This window comes from Nelumbo lutea, chromosome 5 (genome assembly GCF_056320005.1).
Source record: "Nelumbo lutea isolate HS-2025 chromosome 5, American lotus-T2T, whole genome shotgun sequence".
NCBI classification, from domain to species: Eukaryota; Viridiplantae; Streptophyta; class Magnoliopsida; order Proteales; family Nelumbonaceae; genus Nelumbo; species Nelumbo lutea.
Window position 1 is genome coordinate 24,533,864 of NC_142688.1, and position 17,678 is coordinate 24,551,541.

General features: G+C 39.0%; 1 protein-coding gene across 4 annotated transcripts in view; it reads right to left on the reverse strand.

Annotated features, from left to right (window-relative positions):
- The window catches only part of LOC148851065 (uncharacterized), a 46,248-nt gene that overhangs the window by 16,814 nt on the left and 11,756 nt on the right, over nt 1–17,678 (reverse strand). For all 4 annotated transcript variants that reach the window (XR_016099874.1, XM_088947619.1, XM_088947620.1 and 1 more), the window contains exons 6-10: nt 10,556–10,660; nt 10,208–10,348; nt 10,056–10,124; nt 9,811–9,856; nt 2,821–3,311 (exon numbers count right to left, since the gene is read on the reverse strand). Coding sequence is in view for 3 of the 4 variants with exons in the window: in XM_088947619.1 (XP_088803745.1) it covers nt 2,821–3,311; nt 9,811–9,856; nt 10,056–10,124; nt 10,208–10,348; nt 10,556–10,660 (852 nt within the window). In the remaining variant the exon portion in view is untranslated. The remainder of the gene's footprint in view (nt 1–2,820; nt 3,312–9,810; nt 9,857–10,055; nt 10,125–10,207; nt 10,349–10,555; nt 10,661–17,678) is intronic.

Genomic DNA, 17,678 nt, shown 5'->3' on the forward strand with positions numbered 1-17,678 from the left:
AGGTCTAAGAGAAGGAAACTCAGTAGCACATCATCAATGGGCTTTACAATCCCATACACCTGATTCAGGAATCCTTCCAATTGGCTTGATGCATTAATGTTGGAGTATAAATATGGTGGAGCTCCGTGGCAGTGCCTTTATGAGTCGTATGTGTTGTGCCTTTTTTTTCCCCTCTTTTTATTGTTAGGCTTTATTTAGTTTTTTTTTTTTTTTCTGTTATCGTTTGGTCTGGTCTCTATCTTCATTGTATGCATTTTCATTTATCCAAAAAATCAGGTAATGACCCTTGATTTCATTTATGCTTCTAAGCATTCTACAGTACATAGCCTCTAGGCCAAGTGATTTAAAAGGTGTGCCTAAGCGAACAGGTGAGGTGCATTTCAAGGTGGCCCAGGCGTAACTCCCTTAAAAAGGCATGTACTCGGTGCATCTTGCGCCTCAGCCCAGGCATTCACTTAGTTAAATTTTGTGCTTTTTGCTTTTTTTCAGCAAGGCCACTTGTTTACTAATGTTGTTCATTTGTACTTAATACAAGATATATTTTTTTTTTAAATATAAAGAACTATAATTAAAAATTAAAACCCTATCTTTTATGTATGGAATAAGAATTTAAGACCCTAGATGGACATAATTGGGCTTGCCTCAAGGGGCTCAGTACAAAGTGGCTTATAGAATTAGGGTAATGGGATTAGGGAAGAAATAAAGAGATTGGAAGTTTAACATGCCTGAACACATTTTATATGTTATGTTCATGTATTTTAATTTTTTGTGAAAAGGTAAAATAAGTAGTTTATTGATAGGATTTTTAATTCGAACTAATAGGCTTTTTTAAAACATTTAGTTTAAAATTTAAGTACACAATTTTTACTAAAACTATTTATTTTATTTATTTTTTATTTTTTGCTTGCTTTTGCTTTTTTTTGTTGAATAAAAAAAAAATTGCATTTCACTTCAAAAAGGCATGTACCTCACCTTGTGCCTTGTGCCTCGGTCACAAAAAGCCCCTTGCAATTTCAAAACAGTCTAGGCTAGTGGGCAGGAGTTATCAATAAGGTAAAGCTTATACCACTTCTAAGAGGCAAACTTCTGAGTTCTCTAAGCTACTCCAAGGTGGAGGTAGTGCGAATTCTGACGTGGTAAAAAGAATGGTTGTGAGATATAAGTGATGGTTCACAGTTATATTCATAATAGTCAAGGTATTGCCTAGGTGGCAACTGGCAAGGTGCCCTTGAGTTATGTTAAAGAACAATAATTTAGGCAACAAAAATAACAAGGTAGGCACCCATTTGCAATTTTATTACTGGAGGAGCATATCTTATTAGTATATATACTGATACAACTGTATAAATTGCTTATGTTTTATTTCCAGTTTATTATTGAAACATCAAATAACTTTGCCAGTCTGAGCTTGTTTTACACCACTGGTCTCAAGCCCAGACCTGCATCAGGTTAGCAGTCAACATTAAAATTTTTGGTGAACTATGAACATGAATCTTGAATGGTTTGTGCTCATGCTAGGGCATTACCAAAAAAAGTGGTTAATGACACCTTAATCTGAGTGCGATGAAAAATGGGCAAGAGTAGACCATGGTACTCTTCAGAAACAATATGCTACAACATCTGGTTGTGGTGAGAAATAGGCAAGGATTTTTGCATCCTTTTGGATTGGATGAGGGTGGATAAAAAAGTTAGTCCAAGAAGCATGAATTTAAATGGCCACTTGAATGAATATTAATAGGAAAGACTATGGAAGTAGTAGATACAATGAGAAGAGAAGGATTAATACAGCATGCTCACAAGAAACTAAATGGGAGGGGAAAGCTAAAAAAATTGATGGCTATAAACTACGGTACAAGGGAGAAATAAATAATAGAAATGGAATAGCAATAATAGAAAATAATTATCTAAAAAATGAATTTGAAATACTTTTTTGGTAATAAATAAAAAAAATTTAATGACTTGCTTAGGTTAGGGAATCATGGGCATAATTAGTGCATATACACCTCAAATGAGTTTAAAATAAAACATTAAATAAACAATTGGAAAAAACATAGATGGGTTAATTCAATAAATTTCAAATGAAGAGAAGATTTTTATAAGAAGATATCAACTATGGAAGCCATATTTTTATTGAGACAACTGAAAAAAAAAAAAAAAAAAGATTAAGAGAGATCTTGATATGGTATTCATTGATCTAGAGAAAGCATATGATAAAGTTTCTAGAGATGGTGAAAACAAACTGGTATAGGAAAAAGAAACAAAAGATAGATAATTAGTAAGATGATCTAAAGATGCCAAGAGTCAAAAAACTGGTAATCCAAGTGGACGTCTACGAACAAGGAGTCCAAGATCCCAAGTTTTAGGATGAAAATAGAGAAGTTGGATCTCCTGCAAGCAAAAACTCTGCATACATAGCACCCAGCCGCACATTGGGAATATCTCCCATACATACATGTAAAATTCACGAGGAGATGTTCCTAATGTGCAGCTGGATTCCCATGTTTGCAGAGTGTGTGCAGAATTTTTGCATGTATCCTAAAACTTGAAAACCAAGATGTATAAGACACCTATTATGGATTTATTCCCCCAAACAAATAATCCATCTTCCAAACACTTAAATGGAGTTTAGAAGGAAAATATGGAGGAAATACTTTTAACAACTTAAAAAAAGAAATATCAAATCCAAGTACAGAAAAATCTTCAAGATGATCAGAACTCCAAGTAACTGCACACATTCAAGTGTGCATTGATTTCTAAAACCAGAAATAAGATGGCTTTTTTTATGAGTAGAAATAAGATGGCTTCATAAGCACACAATACCTCGGGTGGCACTCCAACAGGATCCTCTACAGAATCATAGGTTAAGGAAGAACTAGCTAGAGGATATCCATCTGAACCAATCCTTTCAGCTTGCAAATCCAACCTTTGGCTTTTTTCAGAACCTAACCCTCTGGAGTCATTGCGACGCTTGACCACTCGAGGTGGGAAACCTTTAGAGTTCAATTCATTGTCTGAATGCCAACCATTAACTTCTGCCTCATATCCTATTCCCCCATGGCCACTGCCTACATTTTTGAGACTTTCCTCAAGATCAGATAAGCAATGTGAATTTTCCATGTGGTTGTAGCTTGAATCAGGTTTATTTGCAGAATGCCTACTTATGTCATCTGCACTCAAGGATAAACTCTTGCTCATAATTGAAGGAGAAGCTGCATAAGGTAATGAAGGTGAACCAACAACTCTACGCATCAAACCATCAGAAACCCCTTTAAATTGGCGCACAATGTCATCCATAGCATCATCTACATTAACTGCAAGCATTATTAACAAGCTAGTGTGTCAACCAGAGTTGGGTAAGAAGAGGATATAAAACAAAGTAGATAAATAAAAAAGATAATATAGAGAGTAGATTATCAGCAACCATATCGATATGACAATCAACTAAAGGTAAATAAACCAGAATGTTGGCCCCACCGATGAAAACAACAACCTAGAGCATGATGAATAATGAAGAATACACTATACTAAATAATGAAGAATAACCGGTCAAAAGTAAATAAATAAATGAATACATGCACAAAATAGGCCATTAGCATCAATATCAATATGACAATCAGCTATACAAATAAGGTGCACACACAACTTCCATGATTTTTTTTAAGAGGTTAAGTATTATGTTCATTGATCGCATGGCAAAAGATTACAAAGCTAGCACCCATGTACACTAAGGCTCTGCACAGTGGGAATGTACAATTCAATGAGATCTTTTAGGAGTTATAGTTTATAAACAAATTCTCATAACCAAAATATTAAAAACTTGTATAATAATCCTTAAAAAGCTTTGCATACCGGCAATCAAGAGAAAATGGTGCTGACTGCCCTTTTCACAATGATTGCTTCTGAGCATATCTCATTTTCAAATGTACAAGCATTCCTCCCCTCCTCCCCCCACCCAAAATGTTCTACATAATTTCAGCTGGTATACTTTGCCAAACAGCCTTTCCTCTTCTTCTTAGTCCTTTCAAATTCCAACTATGGAGAGCTTCCAGTGTTTATGGGAGACATCCTTCAACTCCAAAAATTCTGATGCATTTTACCTATAATAAGTTTGCCACCTTGCAATGAATGATCAGGTTACCTGCTATTCTCCATTGCTGCCAAAAACATGGTACACTGAAATGAGTACAGCACCACATTTCTCCTACTTAAACTGTTCCTTCTCAAACACTTCTCTAATGTAGCTGACCATACCAAAAAAAAGACAGATCGTTGCTCAAAGAATGTTTTATCCAATATGGTTGGCGATCTCCATTGAAGCAGCTCTGTGGTTGAAGGCTCGCAGAAGGGAGGATGAAGGGTTTGAGGTAGACTAGTTTTGTAGCGAGCAGGGATTGGTGAATTTCAAATTGGGTGAGGCTTTTCCAGATTTGGAAGGGCATAACAATTAACAAAGGAGGTTCAAGAGGTGGAAGTCAAAGAGTTGAGATGACTCACCTAGTCACCTAGGGAAGTCTGAAGGCGTTACATGTGACAGTTGCTTTCCTCTGGAAGTTGGCAGAAAAGGAGAAAAGTTAGACTCTTCAATGGCCGAGGCATGTGGGAAGAAGACAGACAGTTGGAGTCCTTTGAGTGATTCAACTCATACTAAATTTAATGGGTGGGATGGTGCTGAACCAGTAGAGTTGAGTCCAGGAGATCATGTGCTGGGTGTCAAGGATGGACTGGAATTAACTGATTGTGGACCTCATTTTAGGGGTCCTAATAAGCCCAAAGCTTCTACAAGATCACATGACAAGTTAGGGGAGCACATGAGGTGAGGATTCTAGTGCGATGATGATGGACCAATCTTTGGATCTGTCATTGCCTTCTTCTAAACCTTTCACAGGAGTCTGTTCACAGCAGAGAATTCCAAACAGGACTTTGTTTGGATAGAAAAGGAACTCGATGATGTTTAAAGGAAGAAAATCGGTAGGAGCCAAAAAGCTTTTATAAAAGTTCAGAGTGGATAAAAGTATAGGCAAAGAGGGTGATTGGGTACTAAATAGGCTTTCTAGAGTTGAAATTTCGAGCAATTTGGGTGGTATTGTGAATGAATCTCTTTCAGAGGAAAACCAGGAGTAGGCTGAGGAGATTTTTGGGTTGGATTCTACAAGCTCCATGAACAACAAACAGATTTTGGGCATAAAAGAGGTTGATAATTATCACATGTCCATTGGAGATGATTTAGGGGAAATGCAGATGGTGGCAGGGAACAAGATTGACTGGAAGCACGGCTTAAAATGCCCCTAATTTCCCTAATATCTCCACAACATATTCCCGTTTCAATGGAACTTTTACAGGAATTGACATATTCAACAATGAACATTACCAGCATTATGTAGAGTACAAGAAATAGTATTATAACATAAGTTGGTGACAATATTGTAGATATGTGGAGTAACAATGTTATTGCCCGCCTAACTTACATGATTACCACTTCAAGCCAGCTCAATATTCATTTCAAACATGAAATTAAATATTAGTTTTTGTTTGTGTAATAGATTATTCGGTTGATATATTACAGCCATTTACATTTTGAGTTTAAATTTTGTTTTAACTCATTCTGTCATTAATCTCTGAATCTTTGGCTCAGTTTTTTTTTTTTTTGATAATTGAAATGATTTTATAAAACAGCAATAGACAATAGTACAAAGACCTCAAGGAAAGGTACGAGTTGCAACCTCTCCGGGCTAGTCAAGTACAGATTTCCAAATTAATAACAACTTACATAGAAGCACAAAAAAGATCTTCCCTAGAAACTCCCTGTTTGGCTAAAGCATCAGCCAAAGAATTAGCAGACCTACTAACCCATTTTACCTCAACTCTCATATTACTGGTTAACCACTTTACTTTTTTTATGAGATCTTTGTAGCCCCAAATGGTGGTATCCAAGTTTCGGAGCCACTTGGTTACCACCTGAGAGTCCCCTTCAACTAGGAGATGCTCCACCCCAAGCTGGTTGGCGATCTGAATTCCTTGTACTGCAGCAAGGATTTCTGCCCTTGTGGAATCCCCCACTCCCACCGGTCCTGAGAATAGGGAAATTATGTTGCTGTCCTTATTTCTCAAGATACCCCCTATACCTGAAGGCCTGGGGTTGCCTTGGCTACTTCCATCAAAGTTCAGCTTGATGACACCTTCCAAAGGTGGAATCCATTCTGACAGAATTCTATCCTTCTTTGTTGAAGTGTTAGCTATTACTAGCCAATTTCTCCACAAATCATCAAAGGAGAAGTCATCAAAGATATCCACAGTTTTCAGCCAATGGATTGCTCTTGTTAGGATACAATCCTTCATTTCATCTAACCCTCCTTCCTTCTCTAAGAAAATTCTTGCATTCCTTTCCTCCCAAAGAGTCCACAGAGTGGCTGCCCTAACACATTTCCACATGACCTTACCTCTTCTAGTGTGCCCAAACAAAGACAAATGGATTGAATAACAAGCTTAAATCAGAAGGCAAAGACCACCTACCTCCATATAGTAGTGATTTGGCTCAGTTTGTAAAGAGTACAAATACAAATATGTACAGTGCAAATATAAATCATGAAGCTCTACATATTTGTATTTGTACTCTTTCCAAACTGAGCCTTAAGGCTTACAGGGCAACTTCAAAACGTATTCTTTTGTCTATAACCTTAGTTTCTTGGCTCTGTTTAGTGATTTGGAACAAGATAATAATTTAAAAAGGTGTGTTTATGCTTCTTTCATCATTTCATAAAATATCATTCTATATTTTGCATTATCTACAATGTTCCCACCATATCTATAATTTTTACAATGTTTCTGACATGTTTCTTATATTTAGGCAACCAATATTTCCACACTACCAACATTTTAAACCTTGCCTAGACATATAGGCAGGGATATGGAGGAAGACTAGGAAACCAATATTTTCTCTAAAGAGTTAGGAATGATTTTGGGTTTGATCATTGAAGCTTCAGTTTTGATCTCTGAAGTTAGCAACTTGAGTGCGGAAAAGGAAGGTCAAGTTTTCACTAATGCAAATGAAATTACTAGGGAAGGTGGTCTCACTAGATCATCTCAATGTCACACAGGTTATTCTTGGAAAGTTGGGAGTGGACTTAGGAATGAAAAGAATATAAATCTGTTAGAAGCAAGCTTTAAACTTGTTAGGGCTAAGGCTATGTCGAGAAAAATCAAACCCCCAAACACTGGACAACTAGTTCATGTTACTAAAGTTTCTTAGGCGCTGACACCTTTGAGGCGTATGCCTCGGGTGCAAGAGGCATATGCCTCATAAACTTTTTTCATGAGGCATGCTAGAGGTGTATGCCTCATGCACACATCATGTAAAAAGACAGAAAAAAATGAAAGGGAAGAGCAAGAAAAAAGAAAGAAAAGAAAAAGAAAGGGAAGAAAAGATAAGGGGAAAAAAAGTGGGTTGGCTGGACCCCTTGGCTAGGGGCTTTGCCCCCCAGCAAACCCCCCCCCCTTCAACTAGTGCTAAGCATCTTCATTCTTAATACAAAAGATTTTAAAACTCATCCCCCCCTCCTCTTAAGGAGTCTTATGCCTCCTTGTGTTCAGGAGGCTTATGCCTCTTTACATTCTGAACCATGCCTCACACCTCTAGGTAGTGGAATGCCTCATGTCACGCCTCCGCGTTTGAAAACATTGGTACTTAGTACAACCTCTTCAACTTCTATCAGTTTGGAGAGGCTTTGAAAAAGCACATGCAGATTTTATGGAGGGAATTACATACAAAGTAGGAAGGGATGATAGAGTACACTTCTGCTTAAACAGTTGGTGTGACAGCAGGCCATTGGGCAAGCACTTTCCAACTTCTGGTTAGTTGCTTGTCTTTCTCTGGATATAAAGGAGAAGGTTGGTTAGGTGTTTGATTTTGGGGCAGGTGGGGATTATTGGACACCCAAATTCAGAAGGAATCTACATGATCAGGAAGTTCAAGAAGTGCCCAGTCTATTGCTCAAGCCCCAAGGCCATGTTTCTAATTCCAATGGCTCAGACAGAAGATGCTGGAATGGACAACCAATCACTACTTCCAATTCTGTTGTCAAGCACTTAAACCAAGCTAATGGAAATTCTTTTCCCCACAGAGTTGTTTGAGAACCTGCAGCACCATCTAAAGTTGCTGGTATGGACAGCCACCTTTTGAAAATGCCTGACCAAGGACAAGTCATATAGAAGTGGAATGAATATCCAAATCCTAGTGTTTTTTCTCAAGTAGAAAAAGAATCTCCATCCACTGCCCAATGGCTTATTTCCTTTCAGTCATTAATCTGTACTGGACTATGCCCCACTTAATCAAAGATACACTGGAATAGGGGTGCAAATGAATCGGATTGTGATCCGATCCGATCCTATTTGATTGAATTTGGATCGCCCTTGTTTGGATCTTTGGATCGGATTCGGATCACTCCTATCCGATCCAATATATATTATATTTACAAATATATATATATATATGTTATTTATTTATAAATATATTTTTACATTATATTTTATAAATTTGTTTTTTATAAAAAAAACATGTATATATATGATGACTAATTAAAAAATACTTGTATTTTTTGTTTTTACTTTATTTAAATTAGTATATTTTATTTTTCTTTAATAATTTATTAACTTTTAAGGAAAACAAGTCGGATCGGATCAGATCCGAAGATCCGAATTACTGATAGGATTCGAATTCAAATCGAGTCCTATCAGATCCGATTGGATCAGATCTGACATGAACAGTATTGGATCGAATTAGAATCCAATCCCATCCGTTTGCATCCCTACACTGGAAATAATGGTAGACGAATGATCTGTCTGAAACAGGAAAGTTGTCTGGCACACTATACTAGCAGCAATTTTCTGGTCAACATGGACAGAGGAACAACAGATTTTTGAAAACAGAACTCTTATGGAGGATAAGTTGGTGCTAAGGTGGTTGGCAGAACAGGCACTCGAGTGGTTGTCAACAAGTGTTTTCAGAACTCAACGATTTGAGAGTATCTGGCTGGGCAGAAACTATTTGAGGAATGATGGACGTTGTTTTCCATCTTACTTTCTGTTGTTTGCCATGGGGATTAATACAGTCTCTCACTGTACGGTTGGGATTTTCCATTCATCCTTGTACTTCATGCTTATGTTTACTATCAATAAAATTTATTTCACCACCTTCAGCAAAAAAAAAGAAAAAAAAACTTGAAAAAAAAGCTATATAATATCAACCAAATATTTGTTTCATGGTTTTCAAAACTGGACCGGACCAGACCAGACAGTTGGACCAGAAAAACCGGGAACCGGTCAGGTGACCCACCAAAACCGGATTTTCCATAAAAACTGTTGATTTTGGTCAGCAAACCTCTGACCCGGACAGTTAACCGTTCGAACAGTTTTGACCGGTTTTCATTTTTTTTTAATTTTTTATTTTTTTGTCAGAACAGGCCGACTATTCGGTTCGAACAATCAGACCGTTCGACCCGGTAACCGGACCCCTGACCAGTTTGGTCTCCAGGTCGGTTTTAAAAACCATGATTTCTTCTATAGGGATGACTATTACAGTAAATGAGCAAAAATGACTGCTAGTTCCAGATAGTGACCAAGAACTTATGTTGTCAGTCAGTGCACATGATCCCCCAGCCCTGTTCCTTTTCACAAGCATATATGTATGGATATGAAGTGAAATTACAGAAGCACACTATATTTTACAACAACCCACAAAATGCTACTCAAATAGAAGCCAGAATTAGGATAAAATCAAAGAATAAGAACTAAAATCAAAGAATAAGAACTACATACCTGCCAACGTTCTCATTACTGAGGTAGATTTCCCAAAGGAATAATTCTTCAAAAATGAAAAGATAATTATCAGAACATCATACATTACTTGGATGAAAGAAATAAGTCTTGATGCATATCCATTAGACCTGTTCATGGGCTGGGCTCAGGCTTAGCTTTTGCCAAAATTTGAATGGGCCCGGCCCATGAACAGGTTGAATATCTATCTAAAAACTAGCACAATTGTATATCAAGAAAAAGCAAACCTTTGAGGAAATGCTTAAGAAATCCCACACTTCATGCTGCTCAGCAACATTGGCTATTGACAAAAGGTCCTGAAGAATGGAAACATGAGAAAAAGGATATACAAGTTGAACAAACACTTAATAGGGAAATTGCATTAGGAACCAGATCATACTTGCAAATATTTGTCAAGTTGAATGCAACGTTGATGAACAAAAGAATCATCAGTACTTGATGAAAGGAACCGCTTGGGAGGCAAATGTAATGTATAATTTGGTATATCCTTAAGGTGTCGGTGCAGGCGCTCAAAGTTACTGTACCTGCTCGCATTTACGTTCCAAAGCATCAACACAAAGAATGCTAGAAATAAGTCAAGAACGTGAGGCATAATCCCGGGAACTTTATTTGTGCAATAGATGATGTAAAACATTCTATACTTCCTCCACAAGGGAATACACACACACAATTTAATAAAATTGTAACATTGATACGGTAAGAAGGGTAAAAGTAAATAGAAAACAAGGTACCTTCTTTTCACAAACCATGTGTTTTTTTCTGCATCTGTCACAGCAATGGAATAAACTGCAAAAGATTTTGACCCATGTTTTTCAAAATATGCTCCAACAACCTGCAGAAACATTATAAGCACCAGAAACTGAAAATGAGAAAGTGGGATAGAAAAATAAACAAGGGTAACAGTATAGCATTCAGATGGACATGGGAACTGAAATCCAATCATCTGTCAGGAATCTGACTCGGAAAAACTAGAAAAAAAATTTGCTTGCTGACATATCTACAGTGAAATATATGGTTAAAAACAGTCCACATTACTTTTACAAATTTCTAGCAACATATTCATTAGGAAATATGACATTTATTGTGCATGTTGGCTTCTCACTTAGAAGAGTGTCAAGAATCCATGGAGTATCTGGTCTCAAGCAACTTGATGTGGAAGGTGATTCTAAATGCAAGTAGTTTGCATGCAATCTAACAGCTTGGGGATTTGGAGCCATAGGCAAGCTATGAGTGAGGAGAGATGTTTAGCAAGGTACATGGGGGTAAGGTTCAGATGTGCTAGAGATTTTTTTTTATCAGTGAAAGATAATTTTATTAATTTAAAAACAGATTACAAGTACTTTCCAGAGTAAAACAGTATAGAAAGTCCCCAGAATACAAAAAGATCATCTATCCTCTATTTTAACACATTCAGCTACAGTTTTTCCCAAAGAAAGAGAAGGCCTATCAACTCCCTGTTTTGCAGAGTGTCTGCCAGTCCATTTGCTGTCCGTTTGGTCCACCCAAATGTAGAGTTAAATTTCTTGGTCAGTAGTTCAATCTCCCTGAATGCAAATATGTACTTCCATGGAGCTGAGATCACTTGCTTAGCCCAAGAAATGACTAACAGTGAGTTCCCTTCTACTTCCAATTCTCTAGCTTCTAAATGCACTGCTAATTTCAAACCTTGCAAGAGTGCCATTGTCTCTACCTGAACTGAGTCTCCTTACCCAATTGGTCCTGGGAATAAAGCCACAATCTCTCCAAGATGATTTCTGAAAATTCCCCCTATTCCAGCCCTCCCCGAGTTCCCAAAGGAGGAGTTATCAAAGTCCAGCTTCAATTTATTTGGCTCTGGTGGTTTCCAATCCACCTTGGTTCTTTTTTTATGCAATTCCATTTGTGCCACCTCCTTCAATTTTCTTATTATATCATTTGTTGAAACATCTTTGAAGATATCTAATGTCATTACCCAGTGTGCAGATCTGATTTTTATAGTTTCAATTACCTCCTCTTTAGGTCTGCTCTTCTCAGAGAAAATCCTTTGATTTCTTTTTTCCCGTATCATCCAAACTACAGCTGCTCTTGTTGCCATCCATAAGCATTTGGCCCTTTCTTTCTGTTGCCGCAGTACATTGGATCTAAAATGACTCACCACGTCTTGTGGAGGATTCCATCTGCATCCAAAAAGTGAGGAAAAGTAATCCCAAATGCAAGATACAAAAGAGTAGGAAATCAGTTATTATGATTCGGCCTGCCCTTGAGTTCTGTTAGTCTGATAACAACCAAGAAGAGATAAGAAGAAAGAAGAAAGAAAGAGAGAGAGAGAAAAGATGAGAATGAGAGAAGAAAAGTCTAGTTCGAATAAGAGAAAAAAAAATTACCTCTCCCATTTGGCCAGACATGTTTTATATTACTAGCAAAATGGAAAAGACATGTGCCCCTACTTAAGTGAGGGACATCAGTTCTAGTATAGTATTACAGATCAGCAACCTCAACATAAGTATAAAGACAGAAATACCCCTACACTAACACTCCCCCTCAAGCTGGTGAGTATATATCATATAATCCCAGCTTGTTACATATGTAGTCCACTCTTCCCCGACTCGACCCTTTTGTAAATAAGTCTGCCCATTGGTTCACTGTGTTAACATATGCAGTGTCTATCACTCCATTCAGCACCTTCACTCCTACAAAGTGACTGTCAACCTCTATGTGCTTGGTTCTTTCATGAAACACCGGATTAGAAGAAATATGAACTACAGCCTGATTGTCACAATAGAGCTTCGTTGGAGTGTTAACATTGCATCCTATCTCCTGTAGAAGGTTCCTTAGCCACACTAGTTCACAAGTAGTATGTGCCATAGCTCTATATTCTGCCTCCTATCAGACATAGAACCGGCCCAGTCAGCATCAGTATATCCTTCTATTTCAAGTTTTCCACCACTTTTGTAGATCAAACCACGACCAGGAGCCCCTTTTAAATACCTCACAATTCTTAGAACCGCATCCCAATGAGAACAAAGGTTTCTGCATGAACTGACTTACCACACTAACCGCAAATGAAATGTCTGGCCAAGTAATGGTTAGGTAGTTCAGTTTACCTACAAGTCGTCGGTATTTGCCAGGGTCTTTAAACACTTCACCCATATCACTCTGTTCAGCTTAGTATTTGTTTCCATAGGTGTTTCAGTTGGTTTAGCACCTGACAAACCTGTTTCCTCCAGCAAATCAAGCACATATTTCCTCCGACACAAATTAATACCATGCTTAGACCTTGCTACTTCAATCCCCAAGAAATATTTCAATTTACCAAGGTCCTTTATTTGAAAATGTTCCTCTAGAAAAGTCTTCAACCTGTCAATGCCCATTTTATCATTCCCGATAATAACAATATCATCTAGATACACCACCAATAGGATTTTTCCTGCCTGAGAGTCATGACTGAAGACGGAATGATCAACTTGGCACTGTTTCATACCGAACTTCTTTACCACCTCACCAAACCTACCAAACCATGCTCGATGAGACTGTTTAAGTCCATAAATAGCCTTCTTTAGTCTGCATACCTTACCATCCTCCCCCTGAGCAACAAACCCCGATGGTTGCTCCATATAAACCTCCTTGAGCAAATCACTATGCAAGAAAGCATTCTTGATATCAAGCTGATAGAGGGGCCAATCATACATAGCAATAAGAGAGATCACAACACGAACCGAACCTATCTTAGCAACTAGGGAGAAGGTCTTTGTGTAGTCAATACCATAGGTTTGGGAGTACCCTTTTGCAACCAATCGAGCTTTCAAGCGCTCTACACTACCATCAGGTAAATACTTAACAGTATAAACCCACTTACAACCAACAGCCTGCTTCCCAGGAGGAAGAGTGGTGAGGTCCCAAGTATGATAATGAGTTAGAGCTGAGAATTCTTCTTTCATTGCACGGCACCACCATGGAGAGGCAAGGGCTTCCCAGACATCCTTAGGGACAACAACTAAGGATAACAAAGAGAAAAACAGGCGATGGGAAGTGAAAATGTGAGTGAGTGAAACATAATTAGAAATAGGATGAAAGGTACAAGTGCGTTTACCTTTCCGCAAGGCAATGGAAAGATCAAGATCAAATACTGGGTTTGGGGCTGGTGTGGAGATAACTGCTGGATCTGTCAACGTTGATGGAGCCAAAGGAGTAGCAAGCAGTATATGTGGGCGATGTGTATACACTTGACAGATAGGTGGTCGTTCAACAGGTGGTGGAACTGGAGGCAAGGACTTGGTCATGACTGGAACAAGGGGAACAGAATCCGCAACTGGAAGTGGAAGACGAGGAGGTGATGAGGAGGAAGAAGCATCACCAGACCCCAAGAAAAACAGAGTAGACTCAAAGAAGGTAACATCAGCACACACAAAGGAACGTCAAGAACTAGAATGATAACACTTATACCCTTTCTGGGTCCGAGAATAGCCAAAGAAGATGCACTTAATGGACCGTGCATCTAACTTGTCCTTCCCGGGGCCTAGATTATGGACGAAGCAGACACACAAAAACCCGAGGAAAAAGAGGAAACGGAGATAAGGTGAGAAACAAGGTAGTGAATGGGGAATGACCATGAAGGATAGACGTGGGCATCCGATTAATCAAGAAGCAAGAAGTAAGCACCGCATCTCTCCAAAAGGGTTTAGGAACATTCATGTGATGCATAAGGGATTGAGCTGTTTCCAAAAGATGACGATTCTTTCTCTCAGCCACCCCATTTTGTTGTGGGGTGTAGGTACATGAGGTCTGATGTATAATGCCATGTTGGTCCAAAGATTCTTGAAATGATGAAGAGAAATATTCACGGCAATTATCATAACGAAAAATTTTAATGTGAACACCAAATTGGTTGCGAATCTCAGTATAAAATTTTTGGAAGATGGTAAACAATTCACTCATTTCTTTCATTAAATAGAGCCACGTCATCCTTGAACGATTATCAACAAAAATGACAAAATATCTATATCCATTGTATGACATCATTTTATAAGGACCCCAAGCATCTGAATGAAACAAAGAAAAATGACTCGACACACGGTTATCAACCCTAGGACTAAAGGGAACACAATGATGTTTCCCCAACTAACATGACTCACAATCTAAAATAGAAAGTTGACTCAATGAAGGAACCAAAGATTTCAAAACTTTCAGCGAATGATGACCAAATCGACAGTGTCACTAGAGAGGTGAAAGAGATGACTGGAGAGTTGTTGATGTTCTTCCACTACTGTCAAGATAATACAATCCACGAGCTTCATGCCCTCTACCAATCTTCATCCCCGTCTTGAGATCCTGAAAAACACACAAAGAAGGGTAAAAAGTATAAGGCAATTGAGTGACTTGGTCAACTTACTAACAGACATAAGGTTAAACGGAAATTTAGGGACATACAAAACTGAGGATAAAGATAAGAGGGTCATGTTAACATTGCCAACACCACAAATCGAGGATGTGGAACCATTAGCAAGGGTATCAGATTGTGATGTTGAGCAATGAGAGAGGGAAGAAAACACACCTAGAGTTCCAGTCATATGATCGGAGGCTCTAGAGTCAACAATCCAGGGATTGGGTGTGGATGCCAAACAAGCCATACCTAAGTGTGCGAAAGTAGTCGTGTTCTGCTGAGATGTGGATTGGACAAACCTCTCATACTCATCACGGGGAACACTCACCATCTCCTTCCCAGGAACATCTGTGGATGTAGGAGGCATCTGATCAGCTGAATGACTCTCCTGTCTGAAACTGGTGTCACTAGTCAGGGCATGATTGGCCCAAGTTGAGGGTGGACCATGCAAGTCATAGAAATAATTAATGGTATGTCCATCCATACCACAATGAGTACATTTCCTCGGACCAGAGCCACGTCCTCTGCCACAAGTTCCCCCTGAATCTCTACCTCCAGTACGACCATCACAATGGTTATATGTAGGTCCACCACCACCACTTCGGCCATATACCGGACCACTGCTACCACCACAGCTAGACTGAGCTCCTCGAGCTCCACCTCTAACACCACGGCCCCTTGATACTACAAAGGTTGATCTATCAGAAACATTAGAGTTCTCAGTAGATCCAATGGAAGTCCTCCGAAGTCGAGCAAACACCTCAGATTTCAGCCCCACCAAAAATCGAGTCACATCAAGTTGTTCTCTCTGTTGTTGCTGAATTTTGACATTAGAAGTGAGGGGGTGATAAACATTCAACTCATTACGAATGCTTCTCATATTAGCATAGTACTCCTCAAGACAATATACTCTAGTTGTATTGTCTTGACTAAACCTGTTCATGGGCCGAGTCGGGCCGGGCTCGGACCGGGCTTTGACTCTTTATTAACAGAAAATTGTTAGGCCAGAGCCCGAGCCCAGCCCAAGCCCGGCCCGACCAACGGGCCTATAACTTGGGCCCGAGCCCGGCCCTGATAAAAAACCCGAAGCCCGAGCCCGAGCCCAAAGCCCGACCTAATAAAAGAAATTCAAAATTTTCCTTATTCAAATGGACATTTTTTATTTTAATTTATATGTTTTTCCCCTATTTAAATGAACAATGAGCTTACAAGTGAATCAATGACCTCAAATAAAAAAAATTATTCAAATAGACATCACATAGGGTTTTTACTTAGTTTTAACTATAGGTCGGGCCGGGCGGGGCTATTTTGGCAAAGCTCGAACCCAGCTCAAATTTTATGCGGGCCGGGCTTTTTGGCCCGAGGTTAAGCCCGCGGGCCAAAAAGCCTATTCAAGCCCGTCCGGGGTCGGGCCGGGCCGGGCCGGGCCCGCCCGTCCGGCCACCTGGCCCATGAACAAGTCTAGTCTTGACCATAATACAACTTCTTAGCATGGTCCCACACATCTTTAGTAGTGTCAGGAAACATGAAATTTACACTAATATTGGGTTCCATATTGTTCCATAACCACGTGATAATCTGTGCATCCTCTTGTTCCCAGTCATCATACTCATGAGAATCAGTGGAGGGTTTCTCCTCCCTTATGTGTTTTACCTTTTTCTTTGCCTTCAGAAAAACTTCTACAGATTTAGCCCAAGGTACATAATTCTCTCCATTCAGTTTAATGGAGGTCATTTGAACATTCAGGTAGTCAGTAGGTATCATCACATTAGATTTGCTATCACTGTTATCTCCCATTGCTGAATTCTGTTATTACTGAATTCGGCACACTGCACACTAGTTTCAGCACTTGTTATTGCTGAAGATTGCACTCTTTACACCACAAACCCTACCCTACAACTACCTAAAATCTCACCACTATATGAGGACCACTCCCCCTACAAATCACACAAAAAAACAGTATAAACCCTAGCACACTACAGTCTGAAATCCCATCATACGATCTGAAGCATACTTCCTATTTGATTCATAACAAATATATGCATAAAAATCTCTTACCTCATCACCCGAAAAACAAACCACACAAAAAGAAAATCAGACCACACAAGACACCCACTGCACCACACGAATCAGCCCTCTTCATCAATTAGGGGAGGGCTTCTTAGAAACCACAACAACCGACCATGAACAGCACAACTGGAGGCATAGAAACCTCCAAGGGAAGAGGGCGACCACTCCTTTTCAGCCCTTTCCCTTATCTCCAATCAAGAGAAAACCCTAGATTGAGTGCGCAGAAAACAGAAATCCGGGCAGATCCGAGTTGCTTAGTTGCACTCCGATACCATATTATGATTCGGCCTGCCCTTGAGTTCTGTTAGTCTGATAATAGCCAAGAAGAGAGAAGAAAGAAGAAAGAAAGAGAGGGAGAGAAAAGAGGAGAAAAGGAGAGAAGAAAAGTCTAGTTAGAATAAGAGAAAAAAATTTACCTCTC